Source organism: Aethalodelphis obliquidens, unplaced genomic scaffold (assembly GCF_003676395.1).
Source record: "Aethalodelphis obliquidens isolate GAN/ISIS:26980383/991018 unplaced genomic scaffold, ASM367639v1 scaffold65, whole genome shotgun sequence".
Taxonomy (NCBI): Eukaryota; Metazoa; Chordata; class Mammalia; order Artiodactyla; family Delphinidae; genus Aethalodelphis; species Aethalodelphis obliquidens.
In genome coordinates this window covers 163433-184532 of record NW_020838009.1, presented here as the reverse complement: position 1 = coordinate 184532, position 21100 = coordinate 163433, and the positions used below count along the sequence as shown (strand labels likewise).

Genomic DNA, 21100 nt, shown 5'->3' with positions numbered 1-21100 from the left:
CCTTTGTGTGGCTTTTCTCTCCGTCAGTATGCAGGATCAGGTCGTGTACAGATCTGATGCAGTGGGTAGGAAACCCATGTCGAAGCGTGCATTCCCCCCTCCCCGTGTCATCCTGGGCATGCGGCTTGTCCCTCCACAGGCAAGATCAACACGGAGGAGGTGCAGAAGCACGGGTACCTCAACGTGGTGGGGATGGTGGGCTCCATCGACAACGACTTCTGCGGCACCGACATGACTATCGGCACGGACTCTGCCCTGCACCGCATCATCGAGGTGGTGGACGCCATCATGACGACTGCCCAGAGGTGGTGGCCATGGGGACCCGGTGGGCGGGCGGGCGGGCAGGCGGCCCTGGGCTTGAGACATGGGCTGCGGAGACCTCAGTGCCCACTCTGGAAGGTTCCACAAGACTTGTCACTTGATATTAGAAACAATTTTGTATTGGTTTACTTTTTATTTTCAATTTTCAAAAGTCACTGCTTCCCAATTGTAAAAGAAAAAAGTGTTCATTGGAGAGAATTTAGAAAAAAGAAAAAGACAAAGCAGTACATAAAGTCCCACCCAAAGCTCTCCTGCAGGAATCACAGAAAGTAAAGCCCCGAGTTTGCACAGCTGTCATCAGAGCTGGGCGAGCATCCCACCTGTTCTGCTTCTCACCTGTGGGTTTCCCAGCATGTAGATGAGGCAGAGACCTTCTGTCCCCGTGCTGTGGACTCATGGCAGAACCTTTACCATAATGCCTTCTGTGGAGCCCTTGGGTTTCCGAAGCACTTTCACGAAAGCCACGTGAGAGAGGAAATGGAACATGTGCCTCCATTTCGTGGATGAGGCACTTGCCACTGTCTCAGGGCCACGCCCAGTGGAACTGCGACCGGTGGAAAACCATGTCCCCTTCGGGTTCCCAGGGTCACTGGTGGTGGTTAGTTTCCCATTTGTGGAAAGGCTGTGGTCCCCGGGTGTGGACCTGACTCTGTGACTGTCGTGTCCTGCCTTGCTGCAGGCGGTCTCCAGCCCACGGTTGTGGCCCGAGAAGCAGCTGACGCTGCCCAGCAGAGCCGTTGTCTTGGGAAGAGCACACACGTGTCCTGGTAGCATGAGCGTGTCTGGCACAAGCACACCTGCTATAAAACACAACCGGGAGGTGCTTCTCGCTGCTGCAGCCCCTTTGCTGGAAAGAGCTTGAAACACACTCACAATAGCATTTGCTTGTGTAGAAAGTGGGTCATTTGCGGGGCAGCTCAGGTACCTGCTGGAAACACAAAGCAGGCGTTTCTGTTTGCTTTCCCGGTGGTGCTAAGTGGATGTTTCCTTTATCTCTTTTCCAGCCACCAGAGGACCTTCGTCCTGGAAGTCATGGGGAGGCACTGCGGGTACGTACGTGCGGATGTGACGGGGATGGAGAGGACCGATAGCACAGTCCCTGCGGGGCCCCGCACCCTAGCACGAAGGTGCCAGGAAGGGTTCCCGAGGAGCCAGCGGCGTCCTGTCTGCCGGGGCCGGCCCTGAGCTCAGGGTGCCCTGAGCAGCCCCACGAGGTCATTGCTGTCTCCGTGCAGGTACCTGGCCCTGGTGAGTGCGTTGGCCTGTGGGGCCGACTGGGTGTTCCTTCCAGAATCTCCACCAGAAGAAGGTTGGCAGGAAAACATGTGCATCAAACTCTCAGAGGTAAACCCACGTTTCGCCTCTCTTAACTGCCAGCGATTCTGGTTGCACTGCCCCGGCCGTGATTTGCGGTGGCTGTTAGCATGTTCGGTTTGGATGGAGTTTTAGACAGGTGACAGCTTTCTGCTCAAAGTGGCTTCAGGTTGGTTGCTGGGGGCTTCGACCCCTCACGCGTCCATCCACCTCCCACTGTTGCAAAGAGTGATTCGAGGGAAAACAGCTGAAGCTTTTGTGTTTCTCGTGTAAAGCAGCAGCTACAACTGTAAACAGAAGAGGTGATGTGAGAGTCCAGGGTCTGGGGAACATGCTGCCTCCCTGACCCCACGTGAAAGGGACAGGAGACCTGTGTGTTGACTCCATCCAACTCCCCCATCTTGCCGTGTGGCACACATGGTGACAGCTCCTTCCGCTGTGGGGTCCCCACCATGCTGGCCTTGCTGTGGGTTGGCCTGCTGTCTCCTCTGAGCCAGGCTTTTCCTTCCTTCTGTCTGCGGGTTGGGCTTGTGTTTCACCCCGTGGAATATCAGTGTCGGGCAGATTTCCTCTAGTTAAGGCTTCTAACTAAGGCATGCGAGGCCTCGTAGAAAACAACGGTTAGCATTCGGGACAGAAATCCCAATGCGTATTGAATTTCCCTTCTCTTATTTTCATAACCATCTTATCGCTGTTCCATAGGCAATAAAGTAAACATATGGCAGAGGTTAATTATCGTTGCATTCAGCAAACACGTAAACATTGCATATAGCCAGGACCCACGTTTCATAAGATATGGCCATTGCCTTCAAAGGGATGGGTTCCAAGAAAGGAATTCCAGCAACAAATCAAATAAGCTTTGCTGACCTAGAACCTCCGTAAGAAACTGTTGGTAAAGCTGTCCTTTTACTAGGAAGAATCATGCACCCTTTTGAGGCTGGAGCTCTAGGCTGCAGCAGGCCAGGGGCACGTCCCAGGGATGACTATGACCATTGAAGTAACAAACGAGTTCATTATCTCTTGGTTCTGACCTGGGGACCTGGGCGGCATGCTGTGCCAGCCAGCTGGTGTGGGAAGGTACGTGGCTGGTTGCAGGAGTCAAGCACTGGCCCTCCTGTTAGGCAGATCCTTCATCGTGGCGCTGAGAACATCCACTTAATTGCCATTCCACGGGGCATTACTTGAGGGACGTGCCTGTCCCTGCATCTGTCCCTTCTCCTCCCAAGTCCCTGCCCTCGTTGACAGTGACACTACACAGGCCAAAGTCTAATGCCCTTAGAGAGCCGGAAGCACCCTGGCTGTGAGGAAGCACCTGGCTGGGCAGAAGATCAGCAGTGAGGCCGTGGGGCTGATTTTTAGGTTTCTCCATTATTTCTGTAACTGTGTGGTCTGATCTGCAAACCTCCTTGAGTTTCGGACATTGTAAAGTGCCCTGTCAGCTAGGACGTGTTGGGATTCCCCCTTAAGCGTTGGCAGAGTTAGGACTAATGGCTTAAGCTCACTTGGGTGGAAACACTCGATATTGTAGTGCCTGTCATTAATTTTTATTGGTTATCAGTGTAGCACTGTGAGAGTTTCTCTAAACACCTTACCAGATAATTGGCCCAGGAAGCAAGCCCCAGAGCATCCCCCAATCATGGGCATTTCGGTATAAAGTTGGAAAGGACTCGGGGGTATCAGAAGTCCCAGGGCTGGATCCTGGCTCTGCCAACCACGGAGCAAATGATGTTTGGTCAGACGACCTCCCCTTCATGTCCTAAGTTCCTCAGCTGTAACTCGGGGTCATGCTGCTTGCTGCTCCTTAGAGATTTTGTGAGGATTCAGTGAATGAGTGACTCCATCCGGGTGGGGGACCAGGAGGCAGTCAATGAACTACACAGACAAGCTGGCTGTCTTCCCACCTGAGTGGATAGGTGACCCCATTATTTTTTTTATAAGTTTATTTATTTATCTTTGGCTGCGTTGGGTCTTCGTTGCTGTGCCGGGGCTTTCTCTAGTTGCAGCAAGCAGGGGCTACTCTTCGTTGCAGTGTGCGGGCTTCTCATTGCGGTGGCTTCTCTTGTTGCGGAGCATGGGCTCTAGGCGTGCGGACTTCAGTAGTTGTAGCTCATGGGCTTCAGTAGTTGTGGCTCATGGGCTTCAGTAGTTGTGGCTCGCGGGCTCTAGAGTGCAGGCTCAGTTGTTGTGGCGCACGGGCTTAGTTGCTCCGCGGCATGTGGGAACTTCCTGGACCAGGGCTTGAACCCACGTCCCCTGCGTTGGCAGGCGGATTCTTAACCACTGCGCCACCAGGGATGACCCTGACCCCATTATTTTTTTTTTAGCCACTTTGGAATATTGTATTGTATGGATGAAGTATGGCTATTTGGCCAATTCCATGTTTATGGACCAGTCATTACTTCCATTTTTGCTCTTTCAAGTGATGCTAAAATAATCATTCTTGTTGTCGTATCTTTATACCTTTTAGAAAGTACTCTGATTAATAAGTTCTTCAAAGTTTAGCACATTTTGGGACTTCCCTGGTGGTCTAGTGGTTAAGACTCTGACCTTTCACTGCAGGGGGCACTGGTTCGATCCCTGGTTGGGGAACTAAGATCCTGCATGCCACGCGGTGTGGCCAATAAAAAAAAAAAAAAGTGTAGCAAATTTAACATCTATCATAAACCAACAAGACAGCATGTGTGTTTGTGATGCAGGACGGGCCGAGCCCTCTTGGCTGACACTCTCAGGTGCTGCCCACTCTGGGCTCACTGCCCCACACAGCTCACACCCCCCAGAGGAGGGTCCTTGACTGGGGACTTGAGGGAGAACAGACTCACTGAGAGTGATTTGGGGCATCACAGGATGCTGGCCATGAGCCTGGGAGCACTGCGGACCCCAGTGTTGGATGCTGCCAGCCTGGCTGTTCCTGCAGGGCGGCTCCGACCCCGCCTGAGCCCACATTCCCCTCTGTGCCCCTCCTGCCCAGGCCTGGGGCTGGTGCTGCCCATCACAAAGGCGAAAATCAGTTTTTAAGCACTGATTTTTTTTTTAAATAAATGTATTTATTTATTTTTGGCTGTGTTGGGTCTTTGTTTCTGTGGGAGGGCTTTCTCCAGTTGTGGCGAGTGGAGGCCACTCTTCATCACGGTGCTCAGGCCTCTCACTGTCACGGCCTCTCCCGTTATGGAGCACAGGCTCCAGACGCGCAGGCTCAGTAGTTGTGGCTCACAGGCTTAGTTGCTCCGCGGCATGTGGGATCTTCCCAGACCAGGGCTCGAACCCGTGTCCCCTGCATAGGCAGGCAGATTCTTAACCACTGCGCCACCAGGGAAGCCCTAAACACTGATTTTTATTCCCCGTTATTTCTGTAACTGTATGGTCTTATGTGCAAACCTCCTTGAGGTGAGGTGGCAGGAAGCTCTGCCTTCCGGGGGAGTTGTCGGGCCTGGTTTGCAGTGGAGAGCCCCCTCCCCGGAGAGCCCAGCCTTGGAGCTCATCACCGTCCGGGGGTCGGGGTCAAAGGCAGCGGGGGCCGGCCTCTGCCTGTGGTGATGTCACAGCAGCTTCTGCATCTGCAGTCCTGTCCCACCTGCTTACCTAGGGTACCTTGACCTGCCTGTGTCCTTAAGAACCACCTATGAAATCAGGTGACTGTTTCTCCCTGGAGAGAGGCCAGTTCAGATGGGGCAGAGGCCCCTGTTGTGTCGTTAAGAATGGTTTAGGCATTTGAGGATTTCGTCTTTTTCCTTAGAACCGTGCCCGGAAAAAAAGACTGAACATCATCATTGTGGCCGAAGGAGCCATTGACACCCAAAACAGAGCCATCACCTCTGAGCAAATCAAAGAGGTGAGTGTCTCAGGCTTCTCACCCCCCGAGCCTGTCTAGAAACGGGAGATTTAGACACCCCGGGCAGGGCAGGAGTCTGGAACCATGCGCTATTATTTAAAGTTTTTTTGTTCTTCTTGTTCATTAAAAATATTTTCGTAATGACTCATAACTTTATTGGCATCAGAATCATACAGCTCCTGGCTTCTGGTGAGCCCCTGCCTCTGGAATACTGTTGGGAATATTCCCAGAGGCCCCGGGCTCCCCCGACAGAGACAGAGGAAATGCAGTCGGGTGGGGTTAGAAGGTTCCAGCTCTGGGTGGCGGCTGCCCAGGAGCTAGGAGGTCAGCAGAGTTCCGTCTCCCACCGGAGCATCAGCTGAGCATGGCCTTATTCACAGAGAAAGCCGCTCGGCTGGCCTTAGTCACTGCTCCTCCACCCTGCATGGAGGCCGACCCCGCAATCCTGTTGCCCGAGTCCTGTTGGGCTTGGTCGGCGGGTGCTGGCTTGTCTGGCCCAGGAGGGATCTGCTGTGCTCCCCGGTTGCCCAGGTAACTGGGCAGGTTCTGGACACAGTGCTGGGGAGACAGACTCAGGCTCTGGTGGAAGCCGCCCATCAGGGCAAAGGACATCATCACCTTGGCTTTGCAAGTTGGTTTCTCTGATGCCTTTTACGTATTCCCTGACCAGCTTTTCACCTGATTATCAAAATATCTGTGAAAGTCATCTGCCAGTATTTACAGAAGTAATCAATACAGTCAGGGCAAAGATATTCCTTCCCACTTAACTGAAGTTGAGATTGGATTGTGGAATATTAGAGCCAAAAGGGACCATGGAATTCCTGTGACCCAGCCCCATCATTTTTATAAAGTAAATGAGGGCCAGTCAAGGCAGGTAGCCTGTCCCGGCCACTGGCTGGGTTCACCTGGGCCCTGGACTGAGGGGACGCTTTGATTTTACTGTGTCATGCTTTTCAAATACAACCTTACAAATTCAAGGTGATTTCAGGGAAATGTTTAGATTTTTACAAAGTATATGCTTGAAATACAAGCTATAGAAACAGTGTTTTTTTAAAATTGTGTTACTTATGTTCACTTGCGAGGTAGGAGCACAAAGGTTTTATTTGATGATAAAAGTATTCTTTAAAAAATATTAATTTCAGCAAGCCGTTAAACATTCTTTCAGGAAGTGAAATTTAGAAACTAGAACATTCTTCAACATAGATATGTAGGAAGGGGAGAGAGACCTTCCCCTGCTCCCAGCCCCCAGCCCTAGAACAAGCTGATGTGCCCAGCCATGTCCTGTGTTTCCCCTCAGCTCGTGGTCACACAGCTGGGTTATGACACTCGGGTGACCATCCTTGGACACGTGCAGAGAGGTGGGACGCCTTCAGCCTTTGACAGGATTTTGGTAAGTGAGGCTGGAAATGGTCAGGCATCGTCACAAGGAAAGGAACACCTCTGGGATTGCAAAGGGACCAGTCTGCTACGAAGACTGGGTGATCTTGAGTAGAGCCATCGGTAACGGGCATCTCTGCCCACAGCGCCGGCTGGCTTGTCCCTAGGGTGCTACGGCTCGTAGTCTCATAGGGAGACCTGCTAACCGAGGGGGGTTCCTAGGCCCCTGGTGACCCAGACACTGAGAGACCCTGCCAAATGTGGGGGACAAACCCAGAAGGTGGAAAGGGGGTGTCCACGGGCAGGTTTCTAGAAATGGACCCAGGGACCACAGAGACCCAGAGTCCAATTCTCGGTTTCCTGCTCCGCATGCCTCTGACCACCCCGCCCCCCAGCGCGCCAGTTCCTAGCGGAGTTGATCTCGTTGTTGGAGGTGGTTAGAAGTAATCGGGAAGGGCTCTGAGTAACTAACGGGGACTCGGTGCAGGAGAAGCGAGGGGGCCTTGAGGACGGAGGAGCTGAGAACGGGGCTGGTCCCGTCTGAACGAGGGGAGCCTCTATGGGCGCCGGGCTGGTCTCCGGGTCAGCCCGGGGCCAGCTCCAACCATCATGATGTCATTACCAGGCCAGCCGCATGGGGGTGGAGGCCGTGGTCGCCCTCCTCCAGGCCACCCCCGAGACCCCGGCCTGCGTGGTGTCGCTGAGCGGGAACCAGGCGGTGCGGCTGCCACTGATGGAATGTGTGCAGATGGTGAGTGCGGGGCTGGGCCCTGCCCAGCACAGGGCGGACCGGGGGCGGGTACCTCCCCCAGCACAGGCGGAAGGCCTTCCCCGGGCCCATGACACCGAGCACGCGGGCCCCCTCCGCGAGTCTAGTCTGTCGGGAGGGGGTGTCCTTGGGGTGCCCGGGCACTTCCTGTGGGCAGGTCAGAGAGGCCGGAGATGGCTCTGCAGGGACCGCGGGGAGATTCTCAGGGTGGGGAGGGCACCATCCAGCCTCTCCAGGGTCAGCTGCTCCTGCCCTCCCATCCCCGAGGCCCTCACACCTGTGATGTGACAGGGATGGCCGACTCGGGGGACCCCAACGTGCGCCGCCTCCTCTGGGTGTGGAGCGCAGGCCAGTGGCTGCACGGAAGCAGGGGATGGTTTTCCAGTTGACCGTCCAGTAGCTGCAGCGGCCGTGGAGTTGCCTTAGGAATTGTTACTGTTTTTTATTTTGCAAAGTCTATTCACGACTCTCATTTTATTTGGTCTTCCCAGTGGCTCTGAGGTGTATGTATTTTATAACATGTACAGAGAGGTAATTAAGTAATTAAGTCACAGGACTTGTTGAAAGTAACCCCTCAGAAACATACTTTCCAAAAGCCGATGGCAGTAGAGGAAGTCTGTGTGTGTGTGTGCATGTGTGTGCATGTGTGTATGAGGGTGTGTGCACGTGTGTGGACTCTGAGGCTGTGGCTCAAAAGAACAGAATGTGGAATGATGAGCAGCAGCTTATTGTGAGCACATTTCTTCTGTCCAGTGTCTCTCTGTCCGTTTTGAGACAGACAGCCAGTAGGTACCACTAGCTTGTCCTTGAACGACCATACGTCTCAGCTTGTGGTTCACAAGGCCACAGCCAACCCCTCACTGACCACTGCTTGCCAGGTGTCTTCCTAAGGGCCTGGCAGCGTTGACCACCACAATGACAGTGGAAGTAGGGGCATTTTTCTCACCACACAGAGGAGGAAACTGAAGCTCAGAGTGATGGATGACTTGCCGGGGATCCTGAGGTGGAAGGGGGGGGGGGGGGGGGGGGGCGGTGCTGGTCCCAAAGCGCTCTGTTCCCCGGGACAGTCGGCCCCCCGCCCCTGCCACAGCGTCACCTGCGTCCTCCACTCCCCGGGGACAGGGGTGGTTCTGTTCATGCTTTCCTCACCGGCGTCAAACGGGGATTTTTCAGAGCCTGGCCTGGGAGATCCGCTTCCTTCTGGCCTCGCTCTCATGGGCCGGAATCCCTAAGATTTCAGGCCTCGCTTACTCTGGCAAGGCCAGTGGTCCCACCTCGTCCTTTTCTACGAAGCAGCCTGGGTGGGCGGCCTAGGCTTCCCCCCCGTAGCCAGGCAGTGCAGGCTCGCTGACCCCAGGCTGCTGGCTACAAGGTTGGACGTGAAGGGACCCGGATGCAAGGACCAAGCTGGTTCCAGGTCCCTAGCCTGGATCTGAGGATGCACTGTCTTGACATGTTCTTTCTTCCTTTCTTTAATTCCTTAAAGACCCAGGAAGTACAAAAGGCGATGGATGAGAGGAGATTTAAGGACGCTGTGCAACTCCGAGGAAGGTGGGTCTTCCAGGAAAAAACCTGTTTTACTGGGAGCCTTTGTTCGTCAGGCCTGGTGTTAGAATGTACCTCCAGGCGGTGCTTGTTCTGTATCAACATAAGTCAGAAATTAAGACAGTATGCAGTCAAGGCACTGTTCCTAAAGGTCAATGGCCCGGGTGACTAATTACAGAGAAATTTATTTGGGGGGTCGGGGGGTGGGGGTGGGGTTGTTTAGAAGCTGATGAAATTAGGATAGAGAGTGGCATGTGGCTGCTAGCATTTGGGGAAAGAAACTTGCTGCATCCTAAACGCCCCATGCCCCTCATAGGACATCCATTCCAGTCACTGGGAACACCTGAGGCTGCCTTCCCTGCGAGCCCGAACACAAAGCTGGCACCTGCGGGCCATCTGCCTCCGGCACAAGCGTCCTCTGAGGCCCCTTCTCCCCAGATGAGCCCATACTGCTCCGTCTACATTCTAACCTTTGGTCTGACACCGTCCTTTTCTTCTAGGAGCTTTGAGAACAACCTGAACACCTACAAGCGGCTCGCCATCAAGCTGCCAGACTCCCAGATCCGTAAGGTAGGAGACGCTGTGCTGTGCCACGTCCCCGCCTCCGGCAGTGCCTGGGTCCTGCTCTAGCCTGGGTGTCCTTCTGCCCTGGCCAGTTCAGGTCTTGGCTCCCAGGAGACCACACCGCGCCCCGCCGACCCTTTCCTCCTGCCCCCCCCCAACCTGGGCGATTAGGCTTTTCAGTTCCGGCGCCTGGGCCCCGCGCTCAGCCCACACGCTCCGGCTCCAGGGTGCAGCGGTGCGAGCCGTATCTGCTGCGACCTGCACACACCCACACGCCCCCCCTCCGACTTACAGAGCAACTGCAATGTGGGCATCGTGAACGTGGGTGCGCCCGCCGCCGGCATGAACGCGGCCGTGCGCGCGGCCGTGCGCGTGGGCATCTCCGACGGACACAAGGTGTTCGCTGTGTATGACGGCTTTGAGGGCTTCGCCAAAGGCCAGGTGAGTCCCAGGGGCGCCTGGCGAGGGAGGTCCTTGCTGAGAAGGCAGATTCCGGATTTCTCAAAGGTGGTAGGGAGGGCCTCTCTGGGGTCCGAGGACCCGGGCATTAGGTGGAAAGGGGAGCACGTGCGCACGAGGCTGCAGTGGGGTGTGCATGGGATGCCGTGGGTGATGCACAAGGCCAGCGCGCTGAGCACCCACTCCGATAAAAACCTAGGGAAGAGATTCGCTGCTTGAGTGCTTACTGAATACACTTACTGCTCCTCTGCGATTTACTTACTGTGTTAACCCATTTAAATCTCTCAAAAATCTAAGATATTACCCCATTTTCCTAATGAGAAAGCTGGGGCACCGAGACTTAATTCACAAGACCAAGGTCATAGGATGCAGGGTGCTAAACACGTGGGGAGGCTACAGACGCTACGCTCTTAGCCGGGTGTTTCCTGGTTCCCTCTCATCCGAGGTTTCAGTTCTCCGGTTTGTTACCTGTGGTCCAGGAATATTAAATGGAAAATTCCAGAATAGACAGTCTGTAAGTTTTAAATTACGTGTCGTTGTGAGTAGCGTGATGAAATCTCCAACTGTCAGCTCTGTCCTCCTGGGACATGAATCATCCTCTGGTCCAGGGTATCTGCCCGTGAGTCACTTGGTGATCAGATCAGCCCTCATGGTATGGCAGTGCTTAAGTTCAGGTGATCCTTACTTTACTTAATAATGTCCCCAAAGTGCAAGACGGGTGATGCTGGCAATTTGGATATTCTCTTACTGCGCCTGTTTATAAATTAAATTTTATCCTAGGCGTGTATGTATAGGGAAAGGTGGATATGTAGGGTTCCAGCATCGCTGGGGGTCTTGGAACATACTCCCTGCAGATAAGGGGGCGGCTGTGTTTATTCACCCAGTGACTCAGCAGCTACTTACTGAGTTCTTAGGCTGTGGAACCAAATTGGTGAAGAACGCAGACAAGACTCCCTGCATCTCAGGGAGGGAGATGACAGAGGTAAAAATCAGTGGAGTGAACTCTCCAGCATATCAGAACGTGACTGGGGCTAAAAAAACGCAGGGGAGGAGGTTGGAGTGCCATGGGCATCTTCACTGAGGCCCTCCAGCCAGTGATGCTGGGGGGTGACCCCAGACCAACGTGTGAAGGGCTGAGCAAGTGCCCTCGGGGACACCGGATCTTGGTCCCAGGCAGGGCGGGCGGTGCAAAGGCCCTGAGCTGTTGGGGGGGGGGGCGGGAGGGGCTCACGTGACTGCGAGGGGGAAGGAGGAAGGGGGTGAGGGAAAAGGAGGAGAGGGCCGGATGGTTTGTAGGTGATCCTAAGGGGTCTGGCCTTTGCTTTGAAAAGACAGGAGGGTTTGGAGCAGGGGTGTGGTGCATTCTGACAGGTTTCCGTAAGAGGCAGGAGTAGGGAAGCAGGAGAGTACTTGGGGGACTATCTGCAATAGCCCAGGCAGGATGCGGGCGGCTTGGTCCAATCTGGTGATGGCAGAGTCCGTGGGAAGTCTTCCATGGTCTGGGTGCATTTTGAAGGCCTGGCCAATAAGATTTGCTCTAGTACTAAGTATGCACAGGTGTGAAGAAAGGAGGCAGGAATGAGTTGCAACTGATGGACATGGGAGATCTGAGAGGCGCTGGGACTTGGATGGAGTGGGAGGTGCCCAGTGAGCAGGTGGCACCCTGTGCAGGGTCTTCAGGAGACCTGGGCGAAGATGCGTGTTTGGAGGCCGGTGATATTCCAAACTGTGGCCGCCCCGAGTGTGTGTGTTTGGGGGAAAGGAAAGCGTTTTGCTGTTATGGCTGTGGGGTGTTGTGGAAACACCTAGTGGGCATTTATTGGTGCTCGTAGGTGGTTCTCAATTTTTAAGAAGCATTTTTTTAATCTTAGTTTAATTAAGAAAACTGTAATATTAATTTTTCTTTTACTTCGCAATGGTGGGATTTGGCTAACTAAAGCATGCCTCTGATAGGCATGGCGGGGAATAAGATGCAGGGTCCTTCCTACATGCGGGGGGCTTTGCCTGTCCGTGTTCCTAATTGTTGAGCCTTAGAATCTGGTTCAGGCTGCAGCTCATTCAGCCTTGAAATGAAAGCCGTTTCCTAACATTTCTCAAATCCTTACAGACACAAAGCCTGTCAGAGGTGCAGACATCTGAGCTGTTTTTAAAGCTCTCTAATTCCTTTTTCTTTTTCGCTACAGCTGTTTCTTTCTGTTTGCACATTAGGTAAAGGAATTTGGCTGGGCAGATGTCGGCGGCTGGACCGGCCAAGGCGGCTCCATTCTTGGGACAAAACGGTAATTCTCCTGTCTTGATTCTGACCTGAATGTTCTTGCGGGGAGCAGCTGGTGCAGATGCTGCTGCTTTAAGTTCCCGTAAAGGAACCCAGGAGGAATTGGTTCACGTCCTGGCTCCGGTCCGGGAGGGACCTGGGTTGTGTTATGGGGAGTTGATGAGATGTGGCCTGAAAAAGAGACAAAGCAGGGGACCTGGGAATGGCTTCCTCTGATAATTCCTTGTTTCCATTGATTGGAAGAACCCAATGGTGGCAGAAACCCCTCATCTCGCTTGAGGTGATGCAGACAGGGATGTCTGAGCTGCGGCGACCTTGCTGTGTAGACAGGATTGATGTTGGCTCAGTGGCGTGGGGACTGCAGGCCTGAGCCGCCAGGTCCCCACAGCCGGAGGGAGGACCTGGGGGGCTCCACACAGAACCACACGTTTCTGAAGTGCAGCCGCTTCTGTTCTCGGGCACAGCCGGGGATGGGGTGTGTTCCCGAGGCGCTGATTTAATACGAAGCTGTTTCTTCTCTGACCTCAGGTGCAGCCATCATTAAGTGGCACATTTTAATGAGGAAAGGAAGTAGTTGGTACTTAAGCCTAACGAGTGTTGCACTCTATATGAGCCTGTTTGTTGTCCAGGGGAATTGTCCCAGCCTCTGTCCTGCTGTGAAGCTGGGTGCCCGCGTCACCCAGGAATCTGTGGAGCTGGCCTAGTTCTCCAAAGCGCTTTTGGTCCCGTCACCCCCCAGCGCCCTCGGGGGATGGTGTTCTGACAGCAGAGCTCCAGTTAGGAGCCAGGGCCCTATCGGCTGCCTCCTAGGCCCCTTCCGACCAACTGTAATGCCTCAGCACAGTCGGCTTCACGAGCCCCACCCCGGGGCTGCTCTGGGGTGGCTGGAGGGGCCAGCTGGCAGCGTATTCTCACGATGCTCGGATGCTGGGAGGGACCCTGTAGTCGACATCGTGACCACTCATGTGCCCTGGCCACCCAGGCCCTATGACTTCTCTACACCCACCCCAAGTATAAACCCCTGATACTCCAGACAGCACAAGGGAGAGATCGGGGTGGGTGCTGGTCTCAGGATGGGGCACGGCTGACTATCGTTTGTCTCTTCCACTTGCCGGCCGTGTTTGAACAGGTGGTAAAACGGGACGACATGAGCAGGTGTGTGTGGAGGTGACTTTAAATGAGCTTAGATGGGGTAGGGTACATGTACTCTGTACGTGACTCAAAAACTGGAAGTTTCCATCCAATTATCGTTGTGAACACTTGAAAGCTTTTGTGGTTCATTTTTTTCCCTAACCAGGCAGCAGGGTTCTTTGAGATCCAGGTGTTGGACAGCTGCAAAGTTTCTTCCCCTTTTCTTTTGAAAAGACCCTCTTTTGAGACCTGACTGCTGGCCGCTCTGCCGCGTGTGGTTCCCCAGCCCCTCTGTCCACCAGCAGCATGGACGAGGGAGCGGACATCCCCCTGCCGCTCAGGGCCGTGCAGCTCAGCCTCGGAGGGTGGGGCACCAAGGGGGTCCTGCCTGACCGCTCCTCCCTTGAACCGTCCCCAGCACCCTCCCCGGGAAGTACCTGGAGGACATCGCTGCTCAGATGCACACCCATGGCATCAACGCGCTCTTGATCATCGGTGGATTCGAGGTACATTCTGCTCCCCTGCTGGCTGGCTAGCGCTGTTGGTTTGAATGGGGACCCTGTGCCGGCTCCTGTAAACATTGTGCCGTCTGTCCCTCTCTGTGACCGGGGGTCATGCAGCCTCGGGCCCAGCGGCCGCTCAGTAATGGTAATGCAGAGAATGAGGGGTGGCAGCACTCGGGGACAGACACTGGCCCAGCTATGTAAAGGGACTCGATCGAGAAGCGAAAGCTTGACTCCATGTCTGGGGTCTGTCCGCTCAGGGAGTTCTCACCTCTGTCGAGTCTGTAGAGATGACCTTCTCTCTTGAACTGGAAGCCCATTGGCTATTCAGAGAGGAGGGCAGTGATGGGGCCAGATCATTATCTTTTAACTACATGTTGGACTGTCCACCTTCATTTTTGATATTCAGCCAAGATCAGTCCCATGATGACCTTTCTGTTTCCTTTAAAGAAAATGTGAGAGCCTCAAACAGTCAGACTCTCACCCGTGAGCGGCTTAGTCTCACCCCAACGGGACGATCCCCGCAGCCTCACCTTGGGTGCAGTGCTGCCCGTGATGGCGATGCATTTCCCTCCCCACCCCTGTCCCATCCCCACAACTGCACACACCCACCTGCAGGCCTACCTGGGACTGTTGGAGCTGTCGGCCGCCCGGGAGAAGCACAAGGAGTTCTGCGTCCCCATGGTCATGGTTCCCGCCACCGTCTCCAACAACGTGCCTGGCTCCGATTTCAGCATCGGGGCAGACACCGCCCTCAACACCATCACCGACGTGAGTGCTGACAGCAGAGCAGGTGCCGCGGACACTAACCCAGGGCGCCTGGCCCGCTTTTATCTACCTGTGCACTCGAGGCAGAACCAGGGCACTAGGGTGGTTTGCTGAAAGTTAAAAAAAAGAAAAAAAAAAGGTCCAGTGGTTAAGACTCTGCGCTTCCAATGCAGGGAATGTGGGTTCGATCCCTGGTGGGGAGCTAAGATCCCACATGCTGATGCAGCCAAAAAAAAAAAAAGTCTGACAATCACCGATTCGGCTTCCAAAGATCTTTTGCCACCGTTTTTCCGTGCCGCGGCCAGGGTGACATCATCTGTAGTGCAGGTAGTTTTGGGTCACAGTGACGTGGATATTCATTTAAATGCCTGGTTTTTTTTTTGGCTGAGCTAAATTTACCAAAAGCCTAAAACACATTATTGTGTTAAATCCTGGGTCCACTGGCCCGTGCTTTGATATTCAAGGGTAGAAGCTGGACTAAAGATTTTATAATTTTATTCATTGACCTGAATCCTCTTTTAAACAATCGTATTATTTTTGGTTTCGGCCGATAGCCTCATCCTCATCTTCCCCTTTGTGGACTGGGACGATAAAGCACATCTAAAATAATATTGATGTTATTTGAATGTAGTTTTTTTTGTTTGTTTGTTTTTAGCCAAATGGCCATAACAAAACATAGAAATACCTCTTAATCATTGTATTTGTAAATCACGCTTGGGAAATCACATTGGAGTTTGAAGGTCATTATCTAACACAGAATGCATCACTCCCTTTTTTCAAAAAATTCGGCATCTAAAATTTTTCAGTAAATTCTAACATTTTATTTTCCTTGCAAGACGTAGATCTTGTGACTGTTTTTCTAAGCATTTTTCCTTAAACCCATGGCATCAAATCTGTCTCTATAGTGCTGGTAGATAAAAGAAAAGCTTTTTGGATAGAATTCTCTATTGGATAGAATTTACCTTGTAAGCAATGCTTGTTTCTTGCTTTCCTGAGCCTCTTAAACTTTCCGCAGTTTCTTTACTGAAAAGCCCTCCAGTGTCGCCTGTGTCCCCACGCTGGACCTCCTGACCCACGTCCCTGCCCGCTTGCCTGCCGCTGCTTGTGCCTCCCCAGTGACACCATCTGTGCTTTCGCTGCTGTGGGACTAATTCAGCTCCTGATCGATGCTCAAGCTCTGAGTTGAAAGGTCATGTCTGTCGCAAAATGAATGTCATCACTGTGTCACTGCTTCTCCTGCATAGCTGGATCTGAATCTGCTCACTCCACGCTTGCAGTAGAGCAACGGAAGTTCATTTCCTAGTTGTCACCTAACTAGACCCCCTTGGGGTGGCAGGGACCCTGGGAGTGGTCGTTGGTGGGTCCTGACCGAGGTCGGTGCTACCACCCTGTGATGTTTCACGCGCCCTCAGGCAGGACGGGATTCTCCCACTTTATAATTCCAGGCTACTTTGCTACAAAGCATGATTTTTCCATGTGATAAAGATTTCTTACGTGTGTTGTTGAAAATTTGAAAACCAGAATAAGTCCAGGGAAAATTCCAAATGATCCATCCTGCTTCCCTTCAAGGGGTTTTGAGATTATTACGCGACCCTTTACGTTCAGGATTTTATTCATTCAAGTTTCTCGGAGCCAGGCTCACGGTTGTAAAGTGGGCAATGCCTGTCCGTGACTGGGCCAGGGCTGTCCTTACAAGGTAGGTGGGAGTGATGCTCCGAGGGCCTAAGTAGGGTGTCTTGTTCTGGTTCATGAAGGATGGTCAGGGGGCCTGCCCCTCCCCAGGCCTGCTCAGTGGATCCTGGAGCTGGGGTGACAGAAGGCCGGGCTGGTGTGTTGAAGTCGCTGGGTTTCTCCCAGGGTTGTGTGTGTTAAGCCACAGTGAGGCTGAGTCTCTTAGGAGGCCTGGGTTCGGGCCTCGGCTGGGCCGGACACTTGCAAGGAGTGGGGCAGCAGGCAGGACCGTGCTGGGGGAGGGGCCTGAGGTGGCCAGAATGTCCCCAGGGCCTAGGGTGAGGACCCCGAGGTGGCCTCATGTGGTCAGCTGTCACATCCTCTGGACCCTTAACCACTGTCCTCATGTCACCTCCTTGTCAGCCTGTGTGCTGAGCTTACAGACATGTCACCCGAAACATCCCCAGGGGATTTAATGTCTCTAAGGTCACGGCGTCTCTGGGGCAGAGTTAATGCCTCAGGGCAGGTTTTTAGGGACTCCACAGGGTGAGGCTGTGCATTGCATCTACTCCTAGAACCAGCTCACTCGTCCCCTTCAGAACCGCAGCTGAAGCGACCTCGGGGCTGCCCGGGCCCCGGGAGGTGGCCGTGGCTACAGCTCTGCTGGTGGCCCTGAATTACGTCGGTGTGGGTGGCTCAGCGTCGGCCCCAGGACCTCGGGCTCGCGTCCTGGACAGGGTTTTTCCCGGGCCCCCAGTGTCCCTCCCGTTTTCTTGGAGATCAGAGGAAAAGCAGGGGAGTGATGGTGACCAGAGGGTGGAGAGTACCTGCAGGTGTAGAACCGCCGTCAGATTTCAAGGTGCTGGCGCCCCGTCCACCGCCTACGTCGTGCGCCCCCTGACCCAGAGTATCCCGGGGCGGGGGTTCACACAGCCCAGGAGTCCGTCTAACTGTGGGGCTCACGTCCGGATCCGGCGGCCCTGCAGTGGTCCTGAGCTGCGCCAGGCGGAGGAGGGTCCGTGTGGGGTGTGGGAGCCAGGCCGGGTGGAGGGAGCAAGAGGCAGGTGAGCAACCCCCTGGAGCCCCTCACCTTCCTCCCGGCCACTCCCTGGACTAACCCACCGCGGGTGCCCCATCCTCGTGTCCTTGGGGTGCAGCCCCCTGAAACCCGGCCTGTTTGGGACTCTAGGGAGTGGGTGGGGGGAGGAGTAGGGGGTGGGCAGAGAGCACAGCCCTCCGGGAGGCCTGGATCCATCCTGCCTGTGAATTTTCCTGCAGAAGGCACCCCAAGGTGGTTTTAGGCGGGAGGAATGAAGACAGACGGGGCGGACGCCCATCGGGTGCACATTCTGCTTTGCATCGGGCTGTGTTTGGAGCTGTGGAACTTGAGTCTCCACTCCTGCACCCCATGTCCCCCCACTTCTGAGTCTCCCTTCCTGCACCCCATGTCCTACCACTTCTGAGTCTCTCCTGCACCCCATATCCCCCCACTTCTGAGTCACCCCAACTTCACCCCTTGACCCCCCAGTTCTGAGTCTGCACCCTATGTGCCCCAATTCTGAGTCTCCCCTCCTGCACCCTCTGTCCCCCCACTACTGAGTTCCCCCCCGTCCCCCCATCTCCCCCTACTGCTGTGTCCCCCCTCCTGCACCCCAGGCACCCCAATTCTTACTCTGTCTTCACCTAGCTGATTCATTCCCCTGCCTCAGTTAATCTACTGTTGATTCCTCTTAGTGTATTTTTCATTTCAGTTGTATTCTTCACCTGTGTTTGGTTTCTCCTTTATATTTTCGAACTCCGTGTTAAAACCTTGAAATTTCTTGCTCCGTTGATCAGTTCTGACCCGAGTTCTTTGATCGTCTTTATGATCATTGCCTTAAACTCTCTATCGGACAGATTGCCGATCTCTACTTCACTTAGTTTTTCTTCTGGGATTTTCATCTTAATGCTTCCACGTGGTCCTCTATCACCTAATTTTGCCTAATATTCAGTTTTTATTTCTGTGCATTTGGTAGGTTGGTTACATTTCCTGATCTTGGAGAAGTTGCCTTTTGCAGGAGATGTCCTATACATCCCAGCTGCACACTTCCCTCTGGTCACCAGGGCTGTATGCTTTAGGGGTGTCCCCTATGTGAGCTATGTGGCTCCTTCTGCTTTGGTGAGCTGACTGCTGAGGGCAGTCTTGTAGGTATGGTCAGCCCCTGGTCTGGTTGGTTGTGAGCCCCTGCTTTATGCCCCGCCTGCCAGCTACGGTTGGAGGGGTCAGGTCACAAGGCAGCTGGCTGTGGAACCCTGGGTGGTCTCGGGGCTAGTGCTGGCTCACTGCTAGGCAGAGCCAGGTTCTGGGGTGTGCGTTTGCAGGGTTCCCAGATCCAGTGTCAGCCTGCTGGTGGATTGGGCCAGTTCCTGACACAGCTGGCTGCAGCTTCTGGGGTGTCCCAAAGCTAGTACTGGTCTGAAGGTGGGTGGGGCTGACTGAGGAGTCCAAAACTCTCAGAGCTGGTGTCAGCCTGCTGGTGGTGGGTTTAGGACCCAGGGGTCCTGGAGTCTGTGCCAGCCTGCCTGTATGTTGGCTGTGTCCGGACAAGTCAGGGTGTGGTGCTGAAGTGGTTCTACAGTGGGTGTCCACCTGCTGGTGGGTGAAGCCAGGTCCTGGTGCCAGTTCTGTACCCTGTTGTGTGGACCAGGTCCTGAGTCTCTGGCTGCAGGGCTCGGTGTCCCAGAGTCTGTGTCAGAACACTAGTTTGTGGGGTCACAGTTCAGGGAGACCTAGGGCTGGTGCTGCCCCACTTCAGAGTCTCCCCTCCTGCACCCCATGTCACCCTGCTTCTGAGTCTCCCCTCCTGCACTCCATGTCCCCCCACTGCTTCGTCCTCCCTGCAACCCGGTATCCCACCTTCTGAGTCTCCCCTCCTGCACCCCATGTCCCCCCATTTCTGAGTCACCACACCTTCAACCCTTGTCCTCCCAGTTCTGAGACTGCAGCCTATGTGCCCCACATCTGAATCTCCACTCCTGCACCCCATGTCCCCCCATTTCTGTGTCTCCCCTCCTGCACCCTCTGTGCCCTACTACTGAGTCTCCCCTCCTATACCCCATGTCCCCCCACTTCTGAGTCTGCACGCCATGTGCCCCACTTCTGAGTCTCCGTTACTGCACCCCATGTCCCCATACTTCTAGGTCACCCCAACTTCACGACTTATTCCCCCAGTTCTCAGTCTCCCCTCCTGCACCCCATATCCCCCACTTCTGAGTCACCCCACCTTCACCCCTTGTCCCCCCACTACTGAGTCTCCCCTCCTGTACCACATTTCCCCCCAGTTCTGAGTCTGCACGCCATGTGCCCCACTTGTGAGTCTCACCCCTGCAAACCATGTCCCCCTCCTTCTGAGTCTCCCCTCCTGCATCCCATGTCCCCCCACTTCTGAGTCACCCCAACTTCACCACTTGTCCCCTCAGTTCTGAGTCTGCACCCTATTTGCCACACCTCTGAATCTCCCCTCCTGCACCCTCTGTCCCCCCACTACTGAGTACCCTCCTGTACCCCCTGCCCCCCCAACTCCTGAGTCTCCCCTCCTGCACCCCATGTCCCCCCACTTCGGAGTCTGCCCGACATTTACCCCTTTTCCCCCAGTTCTGAGTCTCCCCTCCTGCACCCCATGTCCTCCTACTGCTGTGTCCCCCCGTCTGCACCCCAGGCACCCCAATTCTGAGTCACACCAACTTCACCACTTGTCCCCCAGTTCTGAGTCTCCCCTCCTGCACCCCATATCCCCCTACTGCTGTGTCCCCTCTCCTGCACCCCAGGCACCCCAGTTCTTACTCTGTCTTCACCTAGCTGATTCATTCCCCTGCCTCAGTTAATCTACTGTTGATTCCTCTTAGTGTATTTTTCATTTCAGTTGTATTCTTCACCTGTGTTTGGTTTCTCCTTTATATTTTCGAACTCCGTGTTAAAACCTTGAAATTTCTTGCTCCGTTCATCAGTTCTGACCCGAGTTCTTTGATCGTCTTTATGATCATTGCCTTAAACTCTCTATCGGATAGATTGCCGATCTCTACTTCACGTAGTTTTTCTTCTGGGGTTTTCATCTTATTCCTTCTACATGGTCCTCTATCACCTAATTTTGCCTAATTTTCAGTTTTTATTTCTGTGCATTTGGTAGGTTGGTTACATTTCCTGATCTTGGAGAAGTTGCCTTTTGCAGGAGATGTCCTATACATTCCAGCTGCACACTTCCCTCTGGTCACCAGGGCTGTACGCTTTAGGGGTGTCCCCTATGTGAGCTATGTGGCTCCTTCTGTTTTGGTGAGCAGACTGCTGAGGGCAGTCTTGTAGGTATGGTCGGCCCCTGGTCTGGTTGGTTGTGAGCCCCTGCTTTATGCCCAGGCTGCCAGCTACGGTTGGAGGGGGCAGGTCACAAGGCAGCTGGCTGTGGAACACTGGGGGGTCTCAGGGCTAGTGCTGGCTCACTGGTGGGCAGAGCCAGGTTCTGGGGTGTGCGTTTGCAGGGTTCCCAGATCCAGTGTCAGCCTGCTGGTGGATTGGGCCAGTTCCTGACACAGCTGGCTGC

At 54.2% G+C, this 21100-nt stretch overlaps 1 protein-coding gene across 1 annotated transcript in view; it reads left to right on the top strand.

The window, feature by feature from the left end:
* Positions 1-21100, top strand: part of PFKP (phosphofructokinase, platelet) — a 109805-nt gene that overhangs the window by 35309 nt on the left and 53396 nt on the right. Inside the window, exons 5-16 of the mRNA XM_027089350.1 lie at positions 140-305; positions 1326-1370; positions 1557-1665; positions 5369-5464; positions 6762-6854; positions 7467-7592; positions 9097-9161; positions 9656-9725; positions 10014-10160; positions 12387-12457; positions 14003-14090; positions 14706-14858. Of these exons, the coding sequence (XP_026945151.1) occupies positions 140-305; positions 1326-1370; positions 1557-1665; positions 5369-5464; positions 6762-6854; positions 7467-7592; positions 9097-9161; positions 9656-9725; positions 10014-10160; positions 12387-12457; positions 14003-14090; positions 14706-14858 (1229 nt within the window). The remainder of the gene's footprint in view (positions 1-139; positions 306-1325; positions 1371-1556; positions 1666-5368; positions 5465-6761; positions 6855-7466; positions 7593-9096; positions 9162-9655; positions 9726-10013; positions 10161-12386; positions 12458-14002; positions 14091-14705; positions 14859-21100) is intronic.